The sequence below is a fragment of the Mixophyes fleayi genome, chromosome 12 (assembly GCF_038048845.1).
Source record: "Mixophyes fleayi isolate aMixFle1 chromosome 12, aMixFle1.hap1, whole genome shotgun sequence".
Lineage (NCBI taxonomy): Eukaryota > Metazoa > Chordata > Amphibia > Anura > Limnodynastidae > Mixophyes > Mixophyes fleayi.
In genome coordinates, this window is record NC_134413.1 from 84,677,898 (window position 1) to 84,697,704 (window position 19,807).

Consider the following 19,807-nt stretch of genomic DNA (forward strand, 5'->3'; position numbering starts at 1 on the left):
TGTACATGATGTTAGGGATTGTGAAGGAAACAGAAAACATGGTGTGATGAATGAGTGAGAGGACATAGTGTGAGGGGGATATGCTGTTGGGAATGAGAGAGGGCACATGGTAGGAAGAATAGGGGAGGAAAGGGGGGCATGGTGTGAGGGGTTGTTAAGGAGAAGGGGATGGTGTTAGGGATTGGGGAGGATACAAAAGACATGGTGTGATGAATGAGTGAGAGGACATAGTGTGAGGGAAGGAGAAGAGGATGGTGAAAGGATTTGGAAGGAGATGGGATGGTGTCGGGGACTGGGAAGGAGATTGGAACATAGTTTGAGGAATCGGTAAGGAGAAGGGAATGTTGTTATGGATTGGGAAGAAGGGGATGGTGTTAGTCATTGAGATGGAGAAGAGGATGGTGTTGGGGATTTGGAAGGAGAAGAGGATGGTGTTAGGGATTGGGAAGGAGTAGAGGATGGTGTTAGGGATTGGGAAGGAGAATGGGATGGTGTTAGTCATTGAGATGGAGAAGGGGATGGTGTTAGGGATTGGGAAGGAGAAGAGGATGGTGTTGGGGATTTGGAAGGAGAAGGGGATGGTGTTAGGGATTGGGAAGGAGTAGAGGATGGTGTTAGGGATTGGGAAGGAGAAGGGGATGGTGTTAGGGATTGGAAGGAGAAGGGGATGGTGTTAGGGATTGGGAAGGAGTAGAGGATGGTGTTAGGGATTGGGAAGGAGAAGGGGATGGTGTTAGGGATTGGGAAGGAGTAGAGGATGGTGTTAGGGATTGGGAAGGAGAAGGGGAGGGTGTTAGGGATTGGGAAGGAGAAGGGGATGGTGAAAGGGACTGAGAAGGAGACTGGGACATGGTGTGAGGAATTTGGAAGGAGATGGGGATGTTGTTAGGGATTGGGGAGGAGACAGAAGACATGGTGTGATGAATGAGTGAGAGGACATAGTGTGAGGGGGATATGCTGTTGGGAATGAGAGAGGGCACATGGTAGGCAGAATAGGGGAGGAAAGGGGGGCATGGTGTTAGGGATTGGGATGGAGAGGAGGATGGTGAAGGGATTGGGAAGGAGAAGGGGATGGTGTTAGGGATTGGGAAGGAGAAGAGGATGGTGTTAGGGATTGGGAAGGAGAGGAGGATGATGTTAGGGATTGTGAAGGAGAAGAGGATGGTGAAGGGATTGGGAAGGAGAAGAGGATGGTGAAGGGATGGGTAAGTAGATGGGGATGTTGTTAGGGATTGGGAAGGAGAAGGGGATGGTGTTAGGGAAGGAGAAGAGGATGGTGAAGGGATGGGTAAGTAGATGGGGATGGTGTTAGGGATTGGGAAGGAGAAGGCTATGGTGTTAGGGATTGGGAAGGAGTAGAGGATGGTGTTAGGGATTGGGAAGGAGAGGAGGATGATGTTAGGGATTGTGAAGGAGAAGAGGATGGTGAAGGGATTGGGAAGGAGAAGAGGATGGTGAAGGGATGGGTAAGTAGATGGGGATGGTGTTAGGGATTGGGAAGGAGAAGGCTATGGTGTTAGGGATTGGGAAGGAGAAGAGGATGGTGTTAGGGATTGGGAAGGAGTAGAGGATGGTGTTAGGAATTGGGAAGGAGTAGAGGATGGTGTTAGGGATTGGGAAGGAGAAAGGGATGGTGTTAGGGATTGGGAAGGAGTAGAGGATGGTGTTAGGGATTGGGAAGGAGAAAGGGAGGGTGTTAGGGATTGGGAAGGAGAAGGGGATGGTGAAAAGGACTGAGAAGGAGACTGGGACATGGTGTGAGGAATTTGGAAGGAGATGGGGATGTTGTTAGGGATTGGGGAGGAGACAGAAGACATGGTGTGATGAATGAGTGAGAGGACATAGTGTGAGGGGGATATGCTGTTGGGAATGAGATAGGGCACATGGTAGGCAGAATAGGGGAGGAAAGGGGGGCATGGTGAAGGGATTGGGAAGGAGAAGGGGATGGTGTTAGGGATTGTGAAGGAGAAGAGGATGGTGTTAGGGATTGGGAAGGAGAGGAGGATGATGTTAGGGATTGTGAAGGAGAAGAGGATGGTGAAGGGATTGGGAAGGAGAAGAGGATGGTGAAGGGATGGTTAAGTAGATGGGGATGGTGTTAGGGATTGGGAAGGAGAAGGGGATGGTGTTAGGGATTGGGAAGGAGAAGAGGATGGTGAAGGGATGGGTAAGTAGATGGGGATGGTGTTAGGGATTGTGAAGCAGAAGAGGATGGTGATAGGGATTGGGAAGGAGAAGGGGATGGTGTTAGGGATTGGGAAGGAGAAGAGGATGGTGAAGGGATGGGTAAGTAGATGGGGATGGTGTTAGGGATTGTGAAGCAGAAGAGGATGGTGATAGGGATTGGGAAGGAGAAGGGGATGGTGTTAGGGATTGGGAAGGAGTAGAGGATGGTGTTAGGGATTGGGAAGGAGAAGAGGATGGTGTTATGGATTGGGAAGGAGAGGAGGATGGTGTTAGGGATTGGGAAGGAGAAGAGGATGGTGTTAGGGATTGGGAAGGAGAAGAGGATGGTGTTAGGGATTGGGAAGGAGAAGAGGATGGTGAAGGGATGGGTAAGTAGATGGGGATGGTGTTAGGGATTGTGAAGGAGAAGAGGATGGTGTTAGGGATTGGGAAGGAGAAGAGGATGGTGCTAGAGATTGGGAAGGAGAAGGGGATGGTGTTAGGGATTTGGAAGGAGAATGGAACATGGTTTAAGGAATCAGTAAGTAGAAGGCTATGGTGTTAGGGATTGGGAAGGAGAAGAGGATGGTGTTAGGGATTGGGAAGGAGAAGAGGATGGTGAAGGGATGGGTAAGTAGATGTGGATGGTGTTAGGGATTGTGAAGGAGAAGAGGATGGTGTTAGGGATTGGGAAGGAGAAGAGGATGGTGCTAGAGATTGGGAAGGAGAAGGGGATGGTGTTAGGGATTTGGAAGGAGAATGGAACATGGTTTAAGGAATCAGTAAGTAGAAGGCTATGGTGTTAGGGATTGGGGAGACAGGGTACTGAATTTTAACATGGACACACATAATGGGTCCCATTAAAAGTATATAATGATATGACAGCCAGTTTTGAGTAGAAATGCCTTTGCGCCACTTACACAGAAACATATGATAAAAATATGCCCTTCCCTCTCCTTTCAATAATGCAACTTATCAAAACTCTGGTCATCAGTGCGTCAACTCCGTAGTTAGCGAGGAACGCCCTCACTACGCCCAACTCCTCCCATCAGCCTCTGCACACTACAGCTCCTTCGCAAGAGCCGTCATGTTGCTCTATATGTCTAGGTGGAAATTTTGTCGCAGCTGTTTTTCCTGTATTGTAAATATCCTCCTCTCAGTGAAGGCCTAAATACTTGTCAATGGAAGTATAATGAAATGTATTATGAGACCTGTGAAACCAGCTGATTGGTGCTAATATCCCTTTAGTGAACATCAGTGTCCTCAGCAAGCTTCCGTGAGGTGGTCACACCAGGAATAATGCCTAACACAAGTAAAGTAGAACGAGCGACATACGTTATCTGTACCCGGTGTGTGTTCTACGGTTTCACCGTTGATCAATTACGTTTCATTTGACCTTGGTTGAAAACACGTTGTGATACTAAGAATCGCAAATATGGAGTCAAATCTGGTTCCTTTTGCTGAATAAACTACAGCTGTATGTGTCACCGATGGGTTATATTTCAATGGATGATGTGTCTGTGTTTGTCTCTGTAGTTTGTACACAGGTCACATATAATTGTGTTTACATTGTGTCTTGTTGTCACCGTGTTTTAATACCATCACGTTATGTAATGTTGGTGCCCAGTTTCGTGAACGTCTGTCCCTAGCTGGTTGGTTGTCATTGTTATTTGACCTAGTTGTGTGTACAATGTTTGCAAGTCATGGGTTATTGGACCTAATAAATAACCGCATCTTGGACCTGCTTGGTTCTTATCTCCCATTCTGCAGGTTTTTACATAGGAAACAGGAATTGGAAGTTTGCTGACAAGATAAGACTACAGAGCAAGGACATGCTCCTTGTGAAATAACGTTTGTAGCGACCAGATTGTGCGAAAGCCTTAAGGCCAGATTATAAAATGTTGGCCTCAAGAAAAGCCCTCATGAGCAACCTCAATTATGTGCATCTTCAGCACGTGTCCCTCGGAATCCATTTGTCTAGAAGGGCTGAGGTGAAGGATGTTCCAATTAACCAGGACACAGGCCTAAAAGATGTGTCTGGATGTCACCACCAATGGAAAGACAACTCCGATATAACACTGGTGGATGCCAACTCCAATGACCCATCAGTAACATGCCAGTGCTGTGACCAGCACCCAAGGCAAGAGGACACTTTACAGTACGGCTTGCAGGACAACCTGGAAGCAATTTTACCCGATGGGTGTCTGTCTCCCAATGATCTTCCCTTGAGTCCACTGTCTCCATCTTCTCCCTCAACAGACAGTAGCAGTTCCTCAGACTTCACCCTGGATGATTCTCCTATCTCAATGTATTACAAGGAATACTCACAGGATATCCTGGAGACCCCTGATCAGCAGCCAGACATCATTCCTCTGGATGTGGCCACAGAAGATCCTGTTTCTTCTGAACTAGAGAACTCTATGAGTCTCTTACAACGAGCAACCAACACTACCCTCATCTTAGACCCATCACACCCCAACAACTCAGAGAACATGAATAATAACAACACAGAGCTGACAGACACTCTGTTCGGAGATTGGAACTCAGATTCTATATTGGATAGTAACTGTAATGCTCTTCTACAGAGTCAACAACTTGACCAGACATCGGTATCATCCCCTTTTATGAACAACGATACAATAGCAAAGCCAAGAACTAAAACGGACATCGTAGAAAAGCAAGACAACACAAATGCAAACTTTGAAGAAGTTCCCCACTTGCCTGTGGATGGTGATCTTCTTCCAGGTCTGTCCTTCACGGAAAATGGTTGTACACAAACCCCAAAGAAGACAATAACCTCATTCCATGAGCTGGCCCAGAAGAGGAGGAAGAGTGGAGGGCTCTTTCCCTCACAGCCGAAGAAAGATCGGAGTGATTGGCTTATTGTTTTCTCCCCAGATACTGAGCAGCCACCAGTAAATGAATTAACGGCCTCTGCTTTCTACCATGGAGCTTTGGTGCCTCAAACTCATCCATTGTCAGCAGGAAAAGAGGTAACCACATTCAAGGAATTGAGATATCGCAACACGCTAAACAAACAGGGTGTTCAGCAGGGAAAAGTCCACAACATTGGAGAAAGGGGGTGCCAGGCTTCCACTGAGGGACCCTCAGAAACCCCAGCCATAGGGATTTTCCCACATATATCGTGGGAACAGAATGTCTCACAACATTTAGTCACAAAGAAAATGATGCACCAAGACTCAGCTGCAAGAGAGACTAAAGACCAAAGACAGGGTCATCAGCCGAGGCCTAACATGGCCAATGGGTATCAGAAACCTGATACAAAGATGCAAGAAGCAGACTTTTTAGAAACCCCCCAGAGAATATGGTCATTAAGTGGTCACAAAATATCTACATTTGTAGATACATTGTCAGCCATGAAAGGACAGAATCATGAATCCACCTTAAAGAATGGACTATGCAATGGTAATGAGGAAAGACCTGAGAAGGAGATTGTATCAACCAAGGCAGGTGCCTGGATTAGAGGAATGGCAGACGGGGGCGACAAGAGATGCCGAGAAGGTAAGTACCTGGAAAGTGGACTCTACTAGGAAATGTGTACAGTGAAATTTCTCAGCCATGTGATTATCAATGTTAAAGCCTTGTACAAGACTTCCATATTTAAAATTAAATTCCAACATGATTGAACAAATACAGAATGTTTGTAGTGGTAAACAGAGCTAGAATATTACCTACTGATCAAACCTAGAAGGTTCTATTAGGTAACCGGAGCTAGAATATTACATTCTGACCAAACATAGAAGGTTTCTCAAGGTGACCAGAGCTAGAATATTACCTACTGACCAAACCTAGAAGGTTCTATTAGGTAACAAGAGCTAGAATATTACCTACTGACCAAACCTAGAAGGTTCTATAAATCAGATTTCCAATATTACCTACTGACCAAACCTAGTAGGTTCCTCAAGGTGACCAGAGCTAGAATATTACCTACTGACCAAACCTAGAAGGTTCCTCAAGGTGACCAGAGTTAGAATATTACCTACTGACCAAACCTAGAGGGTTCTATTAGGTAACCAGAGCTAGAATATTACCTACTGACCAAACCTAGAAAGTTTTATAAGGTAATCAGATTTCCAATATTACCTACTGACCAAACCTAGAAGGTTCCTCAAGGTGACCAGAGCTAGAATATTACCTTCTGACCAAACCTAGAAGGTTCCTCAAGGTGACCAGAGCTAGAATATTACCTACTGACCAAACCTAGAAGGTTTTATAAGATAATCGGATCTCCAATATTACCTACTGACCTAACTTAAAAGGTTCCTTAATGTGACTAGAGCTAGAATATTACCTACTGACCAAACCTAGAAGGTTCTATAAGGTAACCAGAGCTAGAATATTACCATCTGAGCAAACATAGAAGGTTTCCCAAGGTGACCAGAGCTAGAATATTACCTACTAACCAAACCTAGAAGGTTCTATAAGGTAACCAGAGCTAGAATATTACCATCTGACCAAACATAGAAGGTTTCCCAAGGTGACCAGAGCTAGAATATTACCTACTAACCAAACCTAGAAGGTTCTAAAAGGTAACCAGAGCTAGAATATTACCTACTAACCAAACCTAGAAGGTTCTATAAGGTAACCAGAGCTAGAATGTTACCTTCTGACCAAACATAGAAGGTTTCCCAAGGTGACCAGAGCTAAAATATTACCTACTGACCAAACATAGAAGGTTCTATAAGGTAACCAGAGCTAGAATATTACCTTCTGACCAAACATAGAAGGTTTCTCAAGGTGACCAGACCTAGAAGGTTCTATAAGGTAATCAGATTTTCAATATTACCTTCTGACCTAACTTAAAAAGTTCCTTAATGTGACCAGAGCTAGAATATTACCTTCTGACCAAACCTAGAAGGTTCCTCAAGGTGACCAGAGCTAGAATATTATCTACATGTTTTAATGTGTCTGTTGCAGGGAAGGCCGAATCTTAGTAGTAATGATGTTTATTGTCTCATGTAGTCCAGATGAGAGCTGTTCCTTCATGTACATACAGACTCTGCTAGAAGGTAGTCTTGTCTTACCATGTAAAACTAATGGCTAGTGACTCTACTATTCCAATGTTTCCATGGGCAGCCAGATTCACGGGGGCTTAGTGCTTATTGGCCCTAGCATCACTGTGTCTGGGATGGGGAATATATTCTAGGGCTTTGTCCTGGGGGTCTAGCGCCACTTCTAAATTCAATTTGGCTCCAGGAGGACTGGTCATATCTGTGAACTGGAATTGACAGTAGCGGGAGGTCACACAGGACTCCCAGGAGGCAATAATTCTTCAGGGATTAGAACCCTTGTGGAGCTGGGTAGAGGAGGTGAGAGGCACACTTGTCTATGCGGGCCACCAGTGGGCCATGATCTTCTTCTGACCCCACAGTCTTTAGGGTTACTAGACTTTTCCTGCTGGACAGTACTCTTACATTGCTGTGGGCATTTTTATCTTTGTGGATAATTTGAAAGTCATAAATCTGAAGTGCAAGGCTCCACCGCATCAGTCTGCAATTCTACCCTAAAGTGTGCTGCAGCCACTTTAAAGGGTTGTGATCAGTCACCACAGTGAAACGTTGGCCATACAAATAGTGGTGAAGTTTTTTCACCGCCTACACAGTCACCAAACACTCTGTTAGTCTTAATTGTGAATTAGGCCTGCAGTACCTCTGTGCTACCAGTGGTGTTTCCCCTTGCTTGCAAGGGGTTAAGCCATCTTCATCTGGATCGTGATCACCTGTGTCTAGCATTTTTAAGACTGCCCTTTCCAACAGACTGTTGCCAGTTTGTTTGTTTTTGCTGCTGGTCTTTTTGAGTAACTCCTATGATCTGGTCCTGATTATCTGACTCCTATTTTTTCCAGCATTTTGCACCTTTGTTTTTGACCCAGAACCCGGCTTTGTTTGACTTTGCTCCTGTCTTCTCCCTGGTATTATTCTGATTGTGGATCTCTTGAGTTCTGACCCTGGCTTGCCTGACTTTTCTTCCTGTGCGATTATGTGCCTGCAGTTAACCTGTTGTGCATGATATCCAGCATCTCCTGTTTCATCTGCTAAACATGGTAATCCTGTTATCGCTTGTAATTGTGCAGAGCTGCACAATATCTACTTCATTCAGCTGTTATCTGTGTTCGGTTAAACCATTGACTGCACCTAGTAATACCTGTGTTGTCCTTGCTTGTAATAAAGACATTCTATTTTCAAGTACTACAACTCTCTCCAAGGTTTTGACATTAGGATTTTTTAACACACTCCTTCTTATTTGTGACATACCCCACCTCCTGCCCATCTGACCCCACCTGGCTGATGTGACGCATCAGTTTGAAAATTCAGCTCACAGGCAAGTGTCCAGTCCACTTTGGCCATTTCTTAGTGAGGTCTGTCAGGGGATCAACAATTCTCTCAGGGACAAACTGTCTGCAGTACCCTGTAGTCCCTAAAAACGCTAGTACCTGCCTCTGGGTCGTCGGCTGATGGCAGCCTCAGATCATCTCTACCTTCTCTGGTTCTATCCTAACCTGTTTCCCCTACACTATTTTCTTTCATCCCATCTGGCAATTGTCTAATTGGATGGTTAGACACACTTAATCTATCATAACACTATTTATTGTTCATGGACACCCAGGTCTTAGCTAGGGTTAGGGGTGAAATGTCTCAGTCTACGTGCACGCAGGTGGATGACCAGGTGCTGGAAGGTGGCCGCCGCGTTTAACGTCCAAACAACATGATCCTCAGAATGTGGTGATAAATGCTGACCGTTCAAGAGCGATTGGGGTCAATGGTACCTGACAGCACCCTTTCCGCTAGTTGAAGACTGAAATGTACCCAGGTCCTGCTATCTCATCTAACCGAGCATTAATAAGAGGCAGGGGATAGACATCAGATATGGTCACATCATTAAACTGGTTATAGTGTGTGCATTGACTTGTCTCCTTTGATGGACGTTGTAAGCCTGGATAACAGTTGACTCTGGCATCTCCTGTAAGCGACTTATAGTCACCAGTTTCAACATGATGCATCACCCATGAAAGTTCTACCTGGTTTCCTTGTGTACAAGTCCTCAGAGAACCACAGGACTGACTGCAGCTGCTCGTTCCGAGGGGTACAGAGCTGTTTGCTGCACCAAACCTCTTCTACACTACCTTCAACTTTGGCATCCTCGAGTAGGTCAGGTAATGGGTCACTATGTGATTTCTCCAAACCGCAGCATGACTCAACATGTTTATATGGTAGGTGCACTGCCCTTAACCATCTCCATCAAATGATACCAGCTGCTGCTCCAAAATCTCCAGGAAGTCTGTGGACTTATAGCACCTCCCAATAAGAAAGCAGGAGTGGCAGGTAGTGCACCAATAGTGCAGTAATACAGCAACAGAGACAACAAGGTGGGTGCTCACCACAGTGATTGAGACCCTAAAGTCTCTCAGTTCTTCTCTTTGCAGAGTCATGCTTTGACCAGCTGCAGGTGACCCGTGTGTGTGTGTGTATTTGGGCTGTAAGCTCCAATGGGGCAGGGACTGATGTGATTGCGTTCTCCGTACAGCGCTGCGGAATTGGTGGCGCTATATAAATAGCTGATGATGATGATGATGAGGTGATAACTTTCCCACAGAAATGAATCTCTCCACTGAGGTGCTTACTTTCTCACCACATTTGATTGGACTGCCTGGAATTGGGAACAGTCTCTGTGGAAGAAAGTCGAGCTCCCAGATTCAGATTGGTGGCACTAGTCTGTGGTCTTTTGTCTGTGGGACCCTGCATTTTAAGGTGTACTGTTTTTCTGCAATTTTTGCACTTTCTGTATCCTGGGGCTCCAGTGACCTCTGATAGCTACGAGGGACAGGAGAGAACTGTGGCTTGTAAGATGTAGGTAGGTGAATATTTGCTAGGGATAGGAAGATTAGAGTGGCAGTCCCATGATCTCACACAGTCCTTTTTGGGCTTTCTGCCCAGACCAGTGTGCTAACTAGACATCTTCTCCCAACGTGGAAGGTTTCTGGACCAGCACCCATTCCTTCACCTGTGGTGCTCACCAGCGGCTGTTGCTTGCAAAATAGGTCGATTACTTCATCCACCCATCTCACCATGAATTACAGCAGCTAGTTGGAAACCTCTGCATGGGTGAATAAGTCCTGAAATAACTGCATTAAGTCTCTACATTGAAGACATAACAGTTTAGGAGGACCTCTACCTACATCATAGTCTACACAGTCCTCTGGGGCGACTCTACCATAATTCTCCACTGCACGACCTGACATTATGGAGACCAAACACTTCACCCATTCCATCTTTGGTAGGCCATGAAATCTGAAAACACCTGCAGGTTACCATAAATGTCCTCAACACTATTCTAGATTTTGGGAAGGTACAAATACTCCAGCTTGAGTACAGGGCTGGTACTTGTTTACTGGGTGCTGCAGGTCATGGCACCACCTTGCTGCTCTTCACCTGGACAAGCATCTGCTCTGGATGCATTAGCTCCTAAAGCCTCCAGTTGCTTCCTTGGGGAAGTTGCACAGTCCTTGTCTAAAGGAACCGGTGATTTTGGCTCCAGCAGTGGGACATAATCAGTTTGCTGCAAGAGGGAGTTGAGTTCCGAGAGGTCCTGACAGGTCCAGCTTTCGGTGTTGTTTGGGTATTTCCTTGAGCATGGCTACTGCTAGCTCCCTCCACCTGGGGTCCCCTGGAGGAGGTTGAGGTGATTAATTTTCAAACTCATCAACTAATTCATTACCGGAAGCAGTATCTCAATGCCTTATTCCTGGCACTGGACCTTGCAATCCACCATGGACTTTCTATTGTGATTAGAAACTCTGTGTCCCCCTGTTTTACAGTTCCTCCTGTCCTGGAGGAATCTGGTCTCCTGAAGATGAAATCTTCAGACAACCACTAGGGTTTATCCCACCAATGCTAGTAGCTAAAACAGTGAAGGACGGGCTTACTCTTCCACTCCGCCCCAACGCATTTGATGGAAATTTGTTGTATTTTCAGCAACAAACCAACAAAGACAGCTCCTACTGACACCTCTTATACAAATCAGCCATGTCTGAGAGTGTTATCTGTAGACCAACATATTGTCCACCACCAGTCGTCACCGGCACCTCGAACCACTTACACTTATGGATAAAGTATAGCTGCTGCAGCACCTCTTTGCTGGTTACGCCGGTTAAATCCCCCTGCCCTCTTACAATGGACCAATACCGCTGGGTACCGAGTAGATGGCTGACACAGATCGCTAGCCTCAATGCAGGACAGTCAGAGGATGAATTAAAGTGCTAGCTCTAAATCCGATGGTTACAGAGAAGCAGAAGGAACAGGTATCTCCCAGGAGTAAGCTGGATCTTGCTAGTAAGGATGTTCATTGGCTCATGAAGGTCTAATAGGATCTGTACCTTTAAGTACATACACACCATTAGAAAGTAGTGATGTGTTACACACAGGGATGGAAGTGGGGGGTTGGGTATACAAGTCCCCTTTTAACCAATCCAGGCTGATGCCTTATCCATGTACAAGGATCAGAACACTCTTCACTACAGTGATAGGCGTCTTTGCCCCCTGTCTACTTGCATCCAGTGTCAGCCCTCCATTGGCACCGGTGACACTATGTCTGTACTGGGGTCCTCTACTGTCTAAATCTTCCACCCAGACTTACTTCCACAGCTTTGTTCCGGGGTCTAGGACAACTCTCGACTCCGAGTGGGACTCCCAGGAAGAAATGCTCCTTCAGGGCCCAATAGAACCCCTCTGAAGCAACTGGGAGTGCCCCGGAGCTAACACTCTCTGGTTCCTGCACTCAGAATGTGCAGTCTAACACTGCCGCGTGTTCCCTGATACCCTCTGGGCCACTTGTTACTACTGAGCCACATAGCCAGTTACAAGGTGAAGGTTCCACCTTAGTGGTATTCATGGCAAAACTTTGCATCAATGACTGAGGGCCACTATTGTATCACAACCAAATCCAGGGCCCTCAGTGGTGGCCAATCCAATGATTGTGTTAATCTCCCAGCCGTGGGAATGACCAAGTCTTCTCCTGGTGGCACAAGTGACTGAGACTCCTGACTTGACTGACGTGACAGCGGTTCCGTCTGACTACGGGGGATGTACTCCTGAAATGCACTAATAATAACTGCAGCCCAGCGCAGCCTCCACCATTTATACTGGTTTACTCAGGGGCATGGGACTATCTACATGGGTTGTAAGATCTTTGTGACTGTATCTTGTCAAACTAACTGTTCCATCTCTCACCCCGCTTCCTGCCAAACCTCTTACCTCCTGCCTAACCTCACCTGCCCCGCTCCTGCATCAACCTCTTGTGGTACTACGATACCTCATGCTTGTGTCCTGGCTGTGCCTGTGTGTGCCTCCCACCCGTGGTCTGTGCCCCCTGCCTCATATGCACCTCACACCCATGGTCTGTGCCTCCTGCCTCATATGCACCTCATACCTGTGGTCTGTGCCTCCTGCCTCATATGCACCTCACACCCATGGTCTGTACCTCCTGCCTCATATGCACCTCATACCTGTGGTCTGTGCCTCCTGCCTCATATGCACCTCACACCCATGGTCTGTGCCTCCTGCCTCATATACACCTCACACCCATGGTCTGTGCCTCCTGCCTTATATGCACCTCATACCTGTGGTCTGTGCCTCCTGCCTCATATGCACCTTATACCCGTGGTCTGTTCCTTCTGTCTGTGATATGTGGCTCCTACTCGTGACGTGTACCTCCCGCCTGTGACACATATCATTACCCATGGTCTGTACCTCCTGCCTCATATACACCTCACACCCATGGTCTGTGCCTCCTGCCTCATATGCCCTCATACCTGTGGTCTGTGCCTCCTGCCTCATATGCACCTCACACCCATGGTCTGTGCCTCCTGCCTCATATGCACCTCATACCTGTGGTCTGTGCCTCCTGCCTCATATGCACCTCATACCTGTGGTCTGTGCCTCCTGCCTCATATGCACCTCATACCTGTGGTCTGTGCCTCCTGCCTCATATGCACCTCGCACCCATGGTCTGTGCCTCCTGCCTCATATGCACCTCATACCTGTGGTCTGTGCCTCCTGCCTCATATGCACCTCATACCTGTGGTCTGTGCCTCCTGCCTCATATGCACCTTATACCCGTGGTCTCTTCCTTCTGTCTGTGATATGTGGCTCCTACTCGTGACGTGTACATCCCGCCTGTGACACATGTCTCTTACCCATGGCATGTGCCTCCTACCTGTGTTCTATGTGACACTTACCCATGGTCTGTACCTCACAACCGTGACTGTGCCTCCTGCCTGTGACATGTGCCTCCTACCTCCAACGTGCCTCTATGTGACGGCTGAACCATCGCTCACATTCTACCTGTCTCTCCCTTAACTTCTGGCAATGATCTCCAATGTCTTCATGCTTTTTGATCCTCATATTTTGGATCCATGGAGCTGGGGCCTCTGCTTCCCCCTCCTCCAATCTATTTATCTGTCTCACTACTAACATGCGGCCGCTTTGCCCGTCTTACCCTTTCTCACCGCAAAACTCAGTCCTGGACTTTCCCCGTTTCCTGCCCTGGTACCCCAGCTTCCCGCCCCCGCCTGTCCCCAGTGGGGGCTTCTTCTCCCCCTTACCGGGCGCTGCTCCCATTGCTAGACACTCCAGATATGTCTGTCCTGCTGTCACCGCTTTTTCCAAAGAACAGGACCCACCCCAGGCTGACCAGAGAGAAGGGACCACCCTGCGCCCCCTTGATGGACACTTCAGACACAGGTTATGAACCCTCCCTATCACCTGAAATCATTTGCATATAGAGCACAGACATAGCAGGGGTCCCAGAGATCTGAGAGCTGACTAGGTAAGGGGGTAACCAGCTCTCACTGGTCATCACGTGTCAGGTAGAGATAACACGTCAAAGAGAGGGTTAAAGACCGGCATCCCACTGCCATATCTAACTGCTATTCCCCATCCAATTACCCGTACCTACCCCAATATCTCCCTCTACTATTCCCCATACATTCTCTCTTACCTACCCCAATATATCCCTCTACTATTCCCCATTCATTCTCTCTTACCTACCCCAATATATCCCTCTACTGTTCCCCATCCATTCTCTCTTACCTACCCCAATATATCCCTCTACTATTCCCCATCCATTTACCCGTACCTTCCCTGACATCTCTCCCTCTACTATTCCCCATCCATTCTCTCTTACCCCCCATGTCCTCTGTCTGCTATTCCCCATCCATTCTCTCTTACCTACCCCAATATCTCCCTCTACTATTCCCCATCCATTCTCTCTTACCCCCAAGTCCTTTGTCTACTATTCCCCATTCATTGTCTCTTACCTACCCCAATATCTCCCTCTACTATTCCCCATCCGTTCTCTCTTACCTACCCCAATATCTCCCTCTACTATTCCCCATCCATTCTCTCTTACCCCCGAGTCCTCTGTCTACTATTCACCATTCATTGTCTCTTACCTACCCCAATATCTCCCTCTACTATTCCCCATCCATTCTCTCTTACCTACCCCAATATATCCCTCTACTATTCCCCATCCATTCTCTCTTACCTACCCCAATATCTCCCTCTACTATTCCCCATCCATTCTCTCTTACCTACCCCAATATCTCCCTCTACTATTCCCCATCCATTCTCTCTTACCTACCCCAATATCTCCCTCTACTATTCCCCATCCATTCTCTCTTACCTACCCCAATATCTCCCTCTACTATTCCCCATCCATTCTCTCTTACCTACCCCAATATCTCCCTCTACTATTCCCCATCCATTCTCTCTTACCTACCCCAATATCTCCCCTCTACTATTCCCCATCCATTTAGCCGTACCTACCCCAATATCTCCCTCTACTATTCCCCATCCATTCTCTTACCCCCGAGTCCTCTGTCTACTATTCCCCTTCCATTCTCTCTTACCTACCCCAATATATCCCTCTACTATTCCCCATCCATTCTCTCTTACCTACCCCAATATATCCCTCTACTATTCCCCATCCATTTACCCGTACCTTCCCTGACATCTCTCCCTCTACTATTCCCCATCCATTCTCTCTTTACCCCCGAGTCCTCTGTCTACTATTCCCCCATCCATTCTCTCTTACCTACTCCAATATATCCCTCTACTATTCCCCATCCATTCTCTCTTACCTACCACAATATATCCCTCTACTATTCCCCATTCATTGTCTCTTACCTACCCCAATATCTCCCTCTACTATTCCCCCATCCATTCTCTCTTACCTACCCCAATATCTCCCTCTACTATTCCCCATCCATTCTCTCTTACCTACCCCAATATCTCCCTCTACTATTCCCCATCCATTTAGCCGTACCTACCCCAATATCTCCCTCTACTATTCCCCATCCATTCTCTTACCCCGAGTCCTCTGTCTACTATTCCCCTTCCATTCTCTCTTACCTACCCCAATATATCCCTCTACTATTCCCCATCCATTCTCTCTTACCTACCCCAATATATCCCCTCTACTATTCCCCATCCATTCTCTCTTACCTACCCCAATATATCCCTCTACTATTCCCCATCCATTTACCCGTACCTTCCCTGACATCTCTCCCTCTACTATTCCCCATCCATTCTCTCTTACCCCCGAGTCCTCTGTCTACTATTCCCCATCCATTCTCTCTTACCCCCCATGTCCTCTGTCTACTATTCCCCATCCATTCTCTCTTACCTACCCCAATATCTCCCTCTACTATTCCCCATCCATTCTCTCTTACCCCCGAGTCCTTTGTCTACTATTCCCCATTCATTGTCTCTTACCTACCCCAATATCTCCCTCTACTATTCCCCATCCATTCTCTCTTACCTACCCCAATATATCCCTCTACTATTCCCCATCCATTTACCCGTACCTTCCCTGACATCTCTCCCTCTACTATTCCCCATCCATTCTCTCTTACCCCCGAGTCCTCTGTCTACTATTCCCCATCCATTCTCTCTTACCCCCCCATGTCCCTCTGTCTACTATTCCCCATCCATTCTCTCTTACCTACCCCAATATCTCCCTCTACTATTCCCCATCCATTCTCTCTTACCCCCGAGTCCTTTGTCTACTATTCCCCCATTCATTGTCTCTTACCTACCCCAATATCTCCCTCTACTATTCCCCATCCGTTCTCTCTTACCTACCCCAATATCTCCCTCTACTATTCCCCATCCATTCTCTCTTACCTACCCCAATATCTCCCTCTACTATTCCCCATCCATTCTCTCTTACCCCCGAGTCCTCTGTCTACTATTCCCCATTCATTGTCTCTTACCTACCCCAATCTCTCCCTCTACTATTCCCCATCCGTTCTCTCTTACCTACCCCAATATCTCCCTCTACTATTCCCCATCCATTCTCTCTTACCTACCCCAATATCTCCCTCTACTATTCCCCATCCATTCTCTCTTACCCCCCGAGTCCTCTGTCTACTATTCCCCATTCATTGTCTCTTACCTACCCCCAATCTCTCCCTCTACTATTCCCCCATCCGTTCTCTCTTACCTACCCCAATCTCTCCCTCTACTATTCCCCATCCGTTCTCTCTTACCTACCCCAATATCTCCCTCTACTATTCCCCATCCATTCTCTCTTACCTACCCCAATATCTCCCTCTACTATTCCCCATCCATTCTCTCTTACCCCCGAGTCCTCTGTCTACTATTCCCCATTCATTGTCTCTTACCTACCCCAATATCTCCCTCTACTATTCCCCATCCATTCTCTCTTACCTACCCCAATATATCCCTCTACTATTCCCCATCCATTCTCTCTTACCTACCCCAATATATCCCTCTACTATTCCCCATCCATTCTCTCTTACCTACCCCAATATATCCCTCTACTATTCCCCATCCATTCTAATATAATATATAATAAATATATAATAGAAACAGATGGGTGAGTTAAATAAAAGATATATAATATATTATAGATATAGGAGGAGAGGGAAAAGTGTATAATACACACACACACACACACACACATATGTATGGAGATGGTTAAGTGCTTAACAGTAGTGAGAATAGTACAACACACACACATGGATAAATATACCATATAGTATAAGATGACACAGATATATATATATATATATATATATATATATATATATATATAGGGTGAAAGGTATGTGTATAATACTTGTAGTAATATAACACACAGGGGAGAGGGATACTGTATAATAATAACACATAGCAGTTAGATACATTGTTACAATCAGATAATACAGGGCTCTGGCCCCGCCTCCTCAGAGACGTGGAAGTGTAGGAAGTTATGGTTATTGGACACTGAGTGTCACATGACGTGTGCCAGCCAATGAGTGGCTGGATGCAGTGTCTGCTAGTGCTCCGGGCTGCAGAGTGACAGATCTCCCAGCTGTGTATGTACTGTACTGCCATATACCCCAATATATACTATATATCCTGTATGTACTGTACTGCCATATACCCCAATATATACTATATATCCTGTATGTACTGCCATATACCCCAATATATACTATATATCCTGTATGTACTGTACTGCCATATACCCCAATATATACTATATATCCTGTATGTACTGCCATATACCCCAATATATACTATATATCCTGTATGTACTGCCATATACCCCAATATATACTATATATCCTGTATGTACTATACTGCCATATACCCCAATATATACTATATATCCTGTATGTACTGCCATATACCCCAATATATACTATATATCCTGTATGTACTGCCATATACCCCAATATATACTATATATCCTGTATGTACTGCCATATACCCCAATATATACTATATATCCTGTATGTACTGTACTGCCATATACCCCAATATATACTATATATCCTGTATGTACTGTACTGCCATATACCCCTATATATACTATATATCCTGTATGTACTGCCATATACCCCAATATATACTATATATCCTGTATGTACTGTACTGCCATATACCCCTATATATATAGTATATATCCTGTATGTACTGCCATATACCCCAATATATACTATATATCCTGTATGTACTATACTGCCATATATCCCAATATATACTATATATCCTGTATGTACTGTACTGCCATATACCCCAATATATACTATATATCCTGTATGTACTGTACTCCCATATACCCCAATATATACTATATATCCTGTATGTACTGTACTGCCATATACCCCAATATATACTATATATCCTGTATGTACTGTACTGCCATATACCCCAATATATACTATATATCCTGTATGTACTGTACTGCCATATACCCCAATATATACTATATATCCTGTATGTACTGTACTGCCATATATCCCAATATATACTATATACCCCTGTATGTACTGCCATATACCCCAATATATACTATATATCCTGTATGTACTGTACTCCCATATACCCCAATATATACTATATATCCTGTATGTACTGTACTGCCATATACCCCATTGTACTGCCATATACCCCAATATATACTATATATCCTGTATGTACTGTACTGCCATATACCCCAATATATACTATATATCCTGTATGTACTGTACTGCCATATACCCCAATATATACTATATATCCTGTATGTACTGTACTGCCATATACCCCAATATATACTATATATCCTGTATGTACTGTACTGCCATATACCCCAATATATACTATATATCCTGTATGTACTATACTGCCATATACCCCAATATATACTATATATCCTGTATGTACTGCCATATACCCCAATATATACTATATATCCTGTATGTACTGTACTGCCATATACCCCAATATATACTATATATCCTGTATGTACTGTACTGCCATATACCCCAATATATACTATATATCCTGTATGTACTGTACTGCCATATACCCCAATATATACTATATATCCTGTATGTACTGTACTGCCATATATCCCAATATATACTATATATCCTGTATGTACTGTACTGCCATATATCCCAATATATACTATATACCCCTGTATGTACTGCCATATACCCCAATATATACTATATATCCTGTATGTACTATACTGCCATATACCCCAATATATACTATATATCCTGTATGTACTGTACTGCCATATACCCCAATATATACTATATATCCTGTATGTACTGTACTGCCATATACCCCAATATATACTATATATCCTGTATGTACTATACTGCCATATATTCCAATATATACTATATACCCCTGTATGTACTGTACTGCCATATACCCCAATATATACTATATATCCTGTATGTACTGCCATATACCCCAATATATACTATATATCCTGTATGTACTGTACTGCCATATACCCCAATATATACTATATATCCTGTACTGTACTGCCATATACCCCAATATATACTATATATCCTGTATGTACTGTACTGCCATATACCCCAATATATACTATATATCCTGTATGTACTATACTGCCATATATCCGAATATATACTATATATCCTGTATGTACTGTACTGCCATATATCCCAATATATACTATATATCCTGTATGTACTATACTGCCATATACCCCAATATATACTATATACCCCTGTATGTACTGTACTGCCATATACCCCAATATATACTATATATCCTGTATGTACTGTAATATACCCCAATATATACCC

General features: G+C 45.1%; 2 protein-coding genes across 2 annotated transcripts in view; one reads left to right on the forward strand and one right to left on the reverse strand.

The window, feature by feature from the left end:
- THBS3 (thrombospondin 3) overlaps window positions 1-19,807 on the reverse strand; it is a 113,832-nt gene that overhangs the window by 86,260 nt on the left and 7,765 nt on the right. The window lies entirely within an intron of this gene.
- The window catches only part of RUSC1 (RUN and SH3 domain containing 1), a 31,018-nt gene that overhangs the window by 1,535 nt on the left and 9,676 nt on the right, over window positions 1-19,807 (forward strand). The window contains exon 2 of the mRNA XM_075192444.1: window positions 3,937-5,688. Within this exon, the coding sequence (XP_075048545.1) occupies window positions 4,065-5,688 (1,624 nt within the window). The 5' untranslated portion in view covers window positions 3,937-4,064. The remainder of the gene's footprint in view (window positions 1-3,936; window positions 5,689-19,807) is intronic.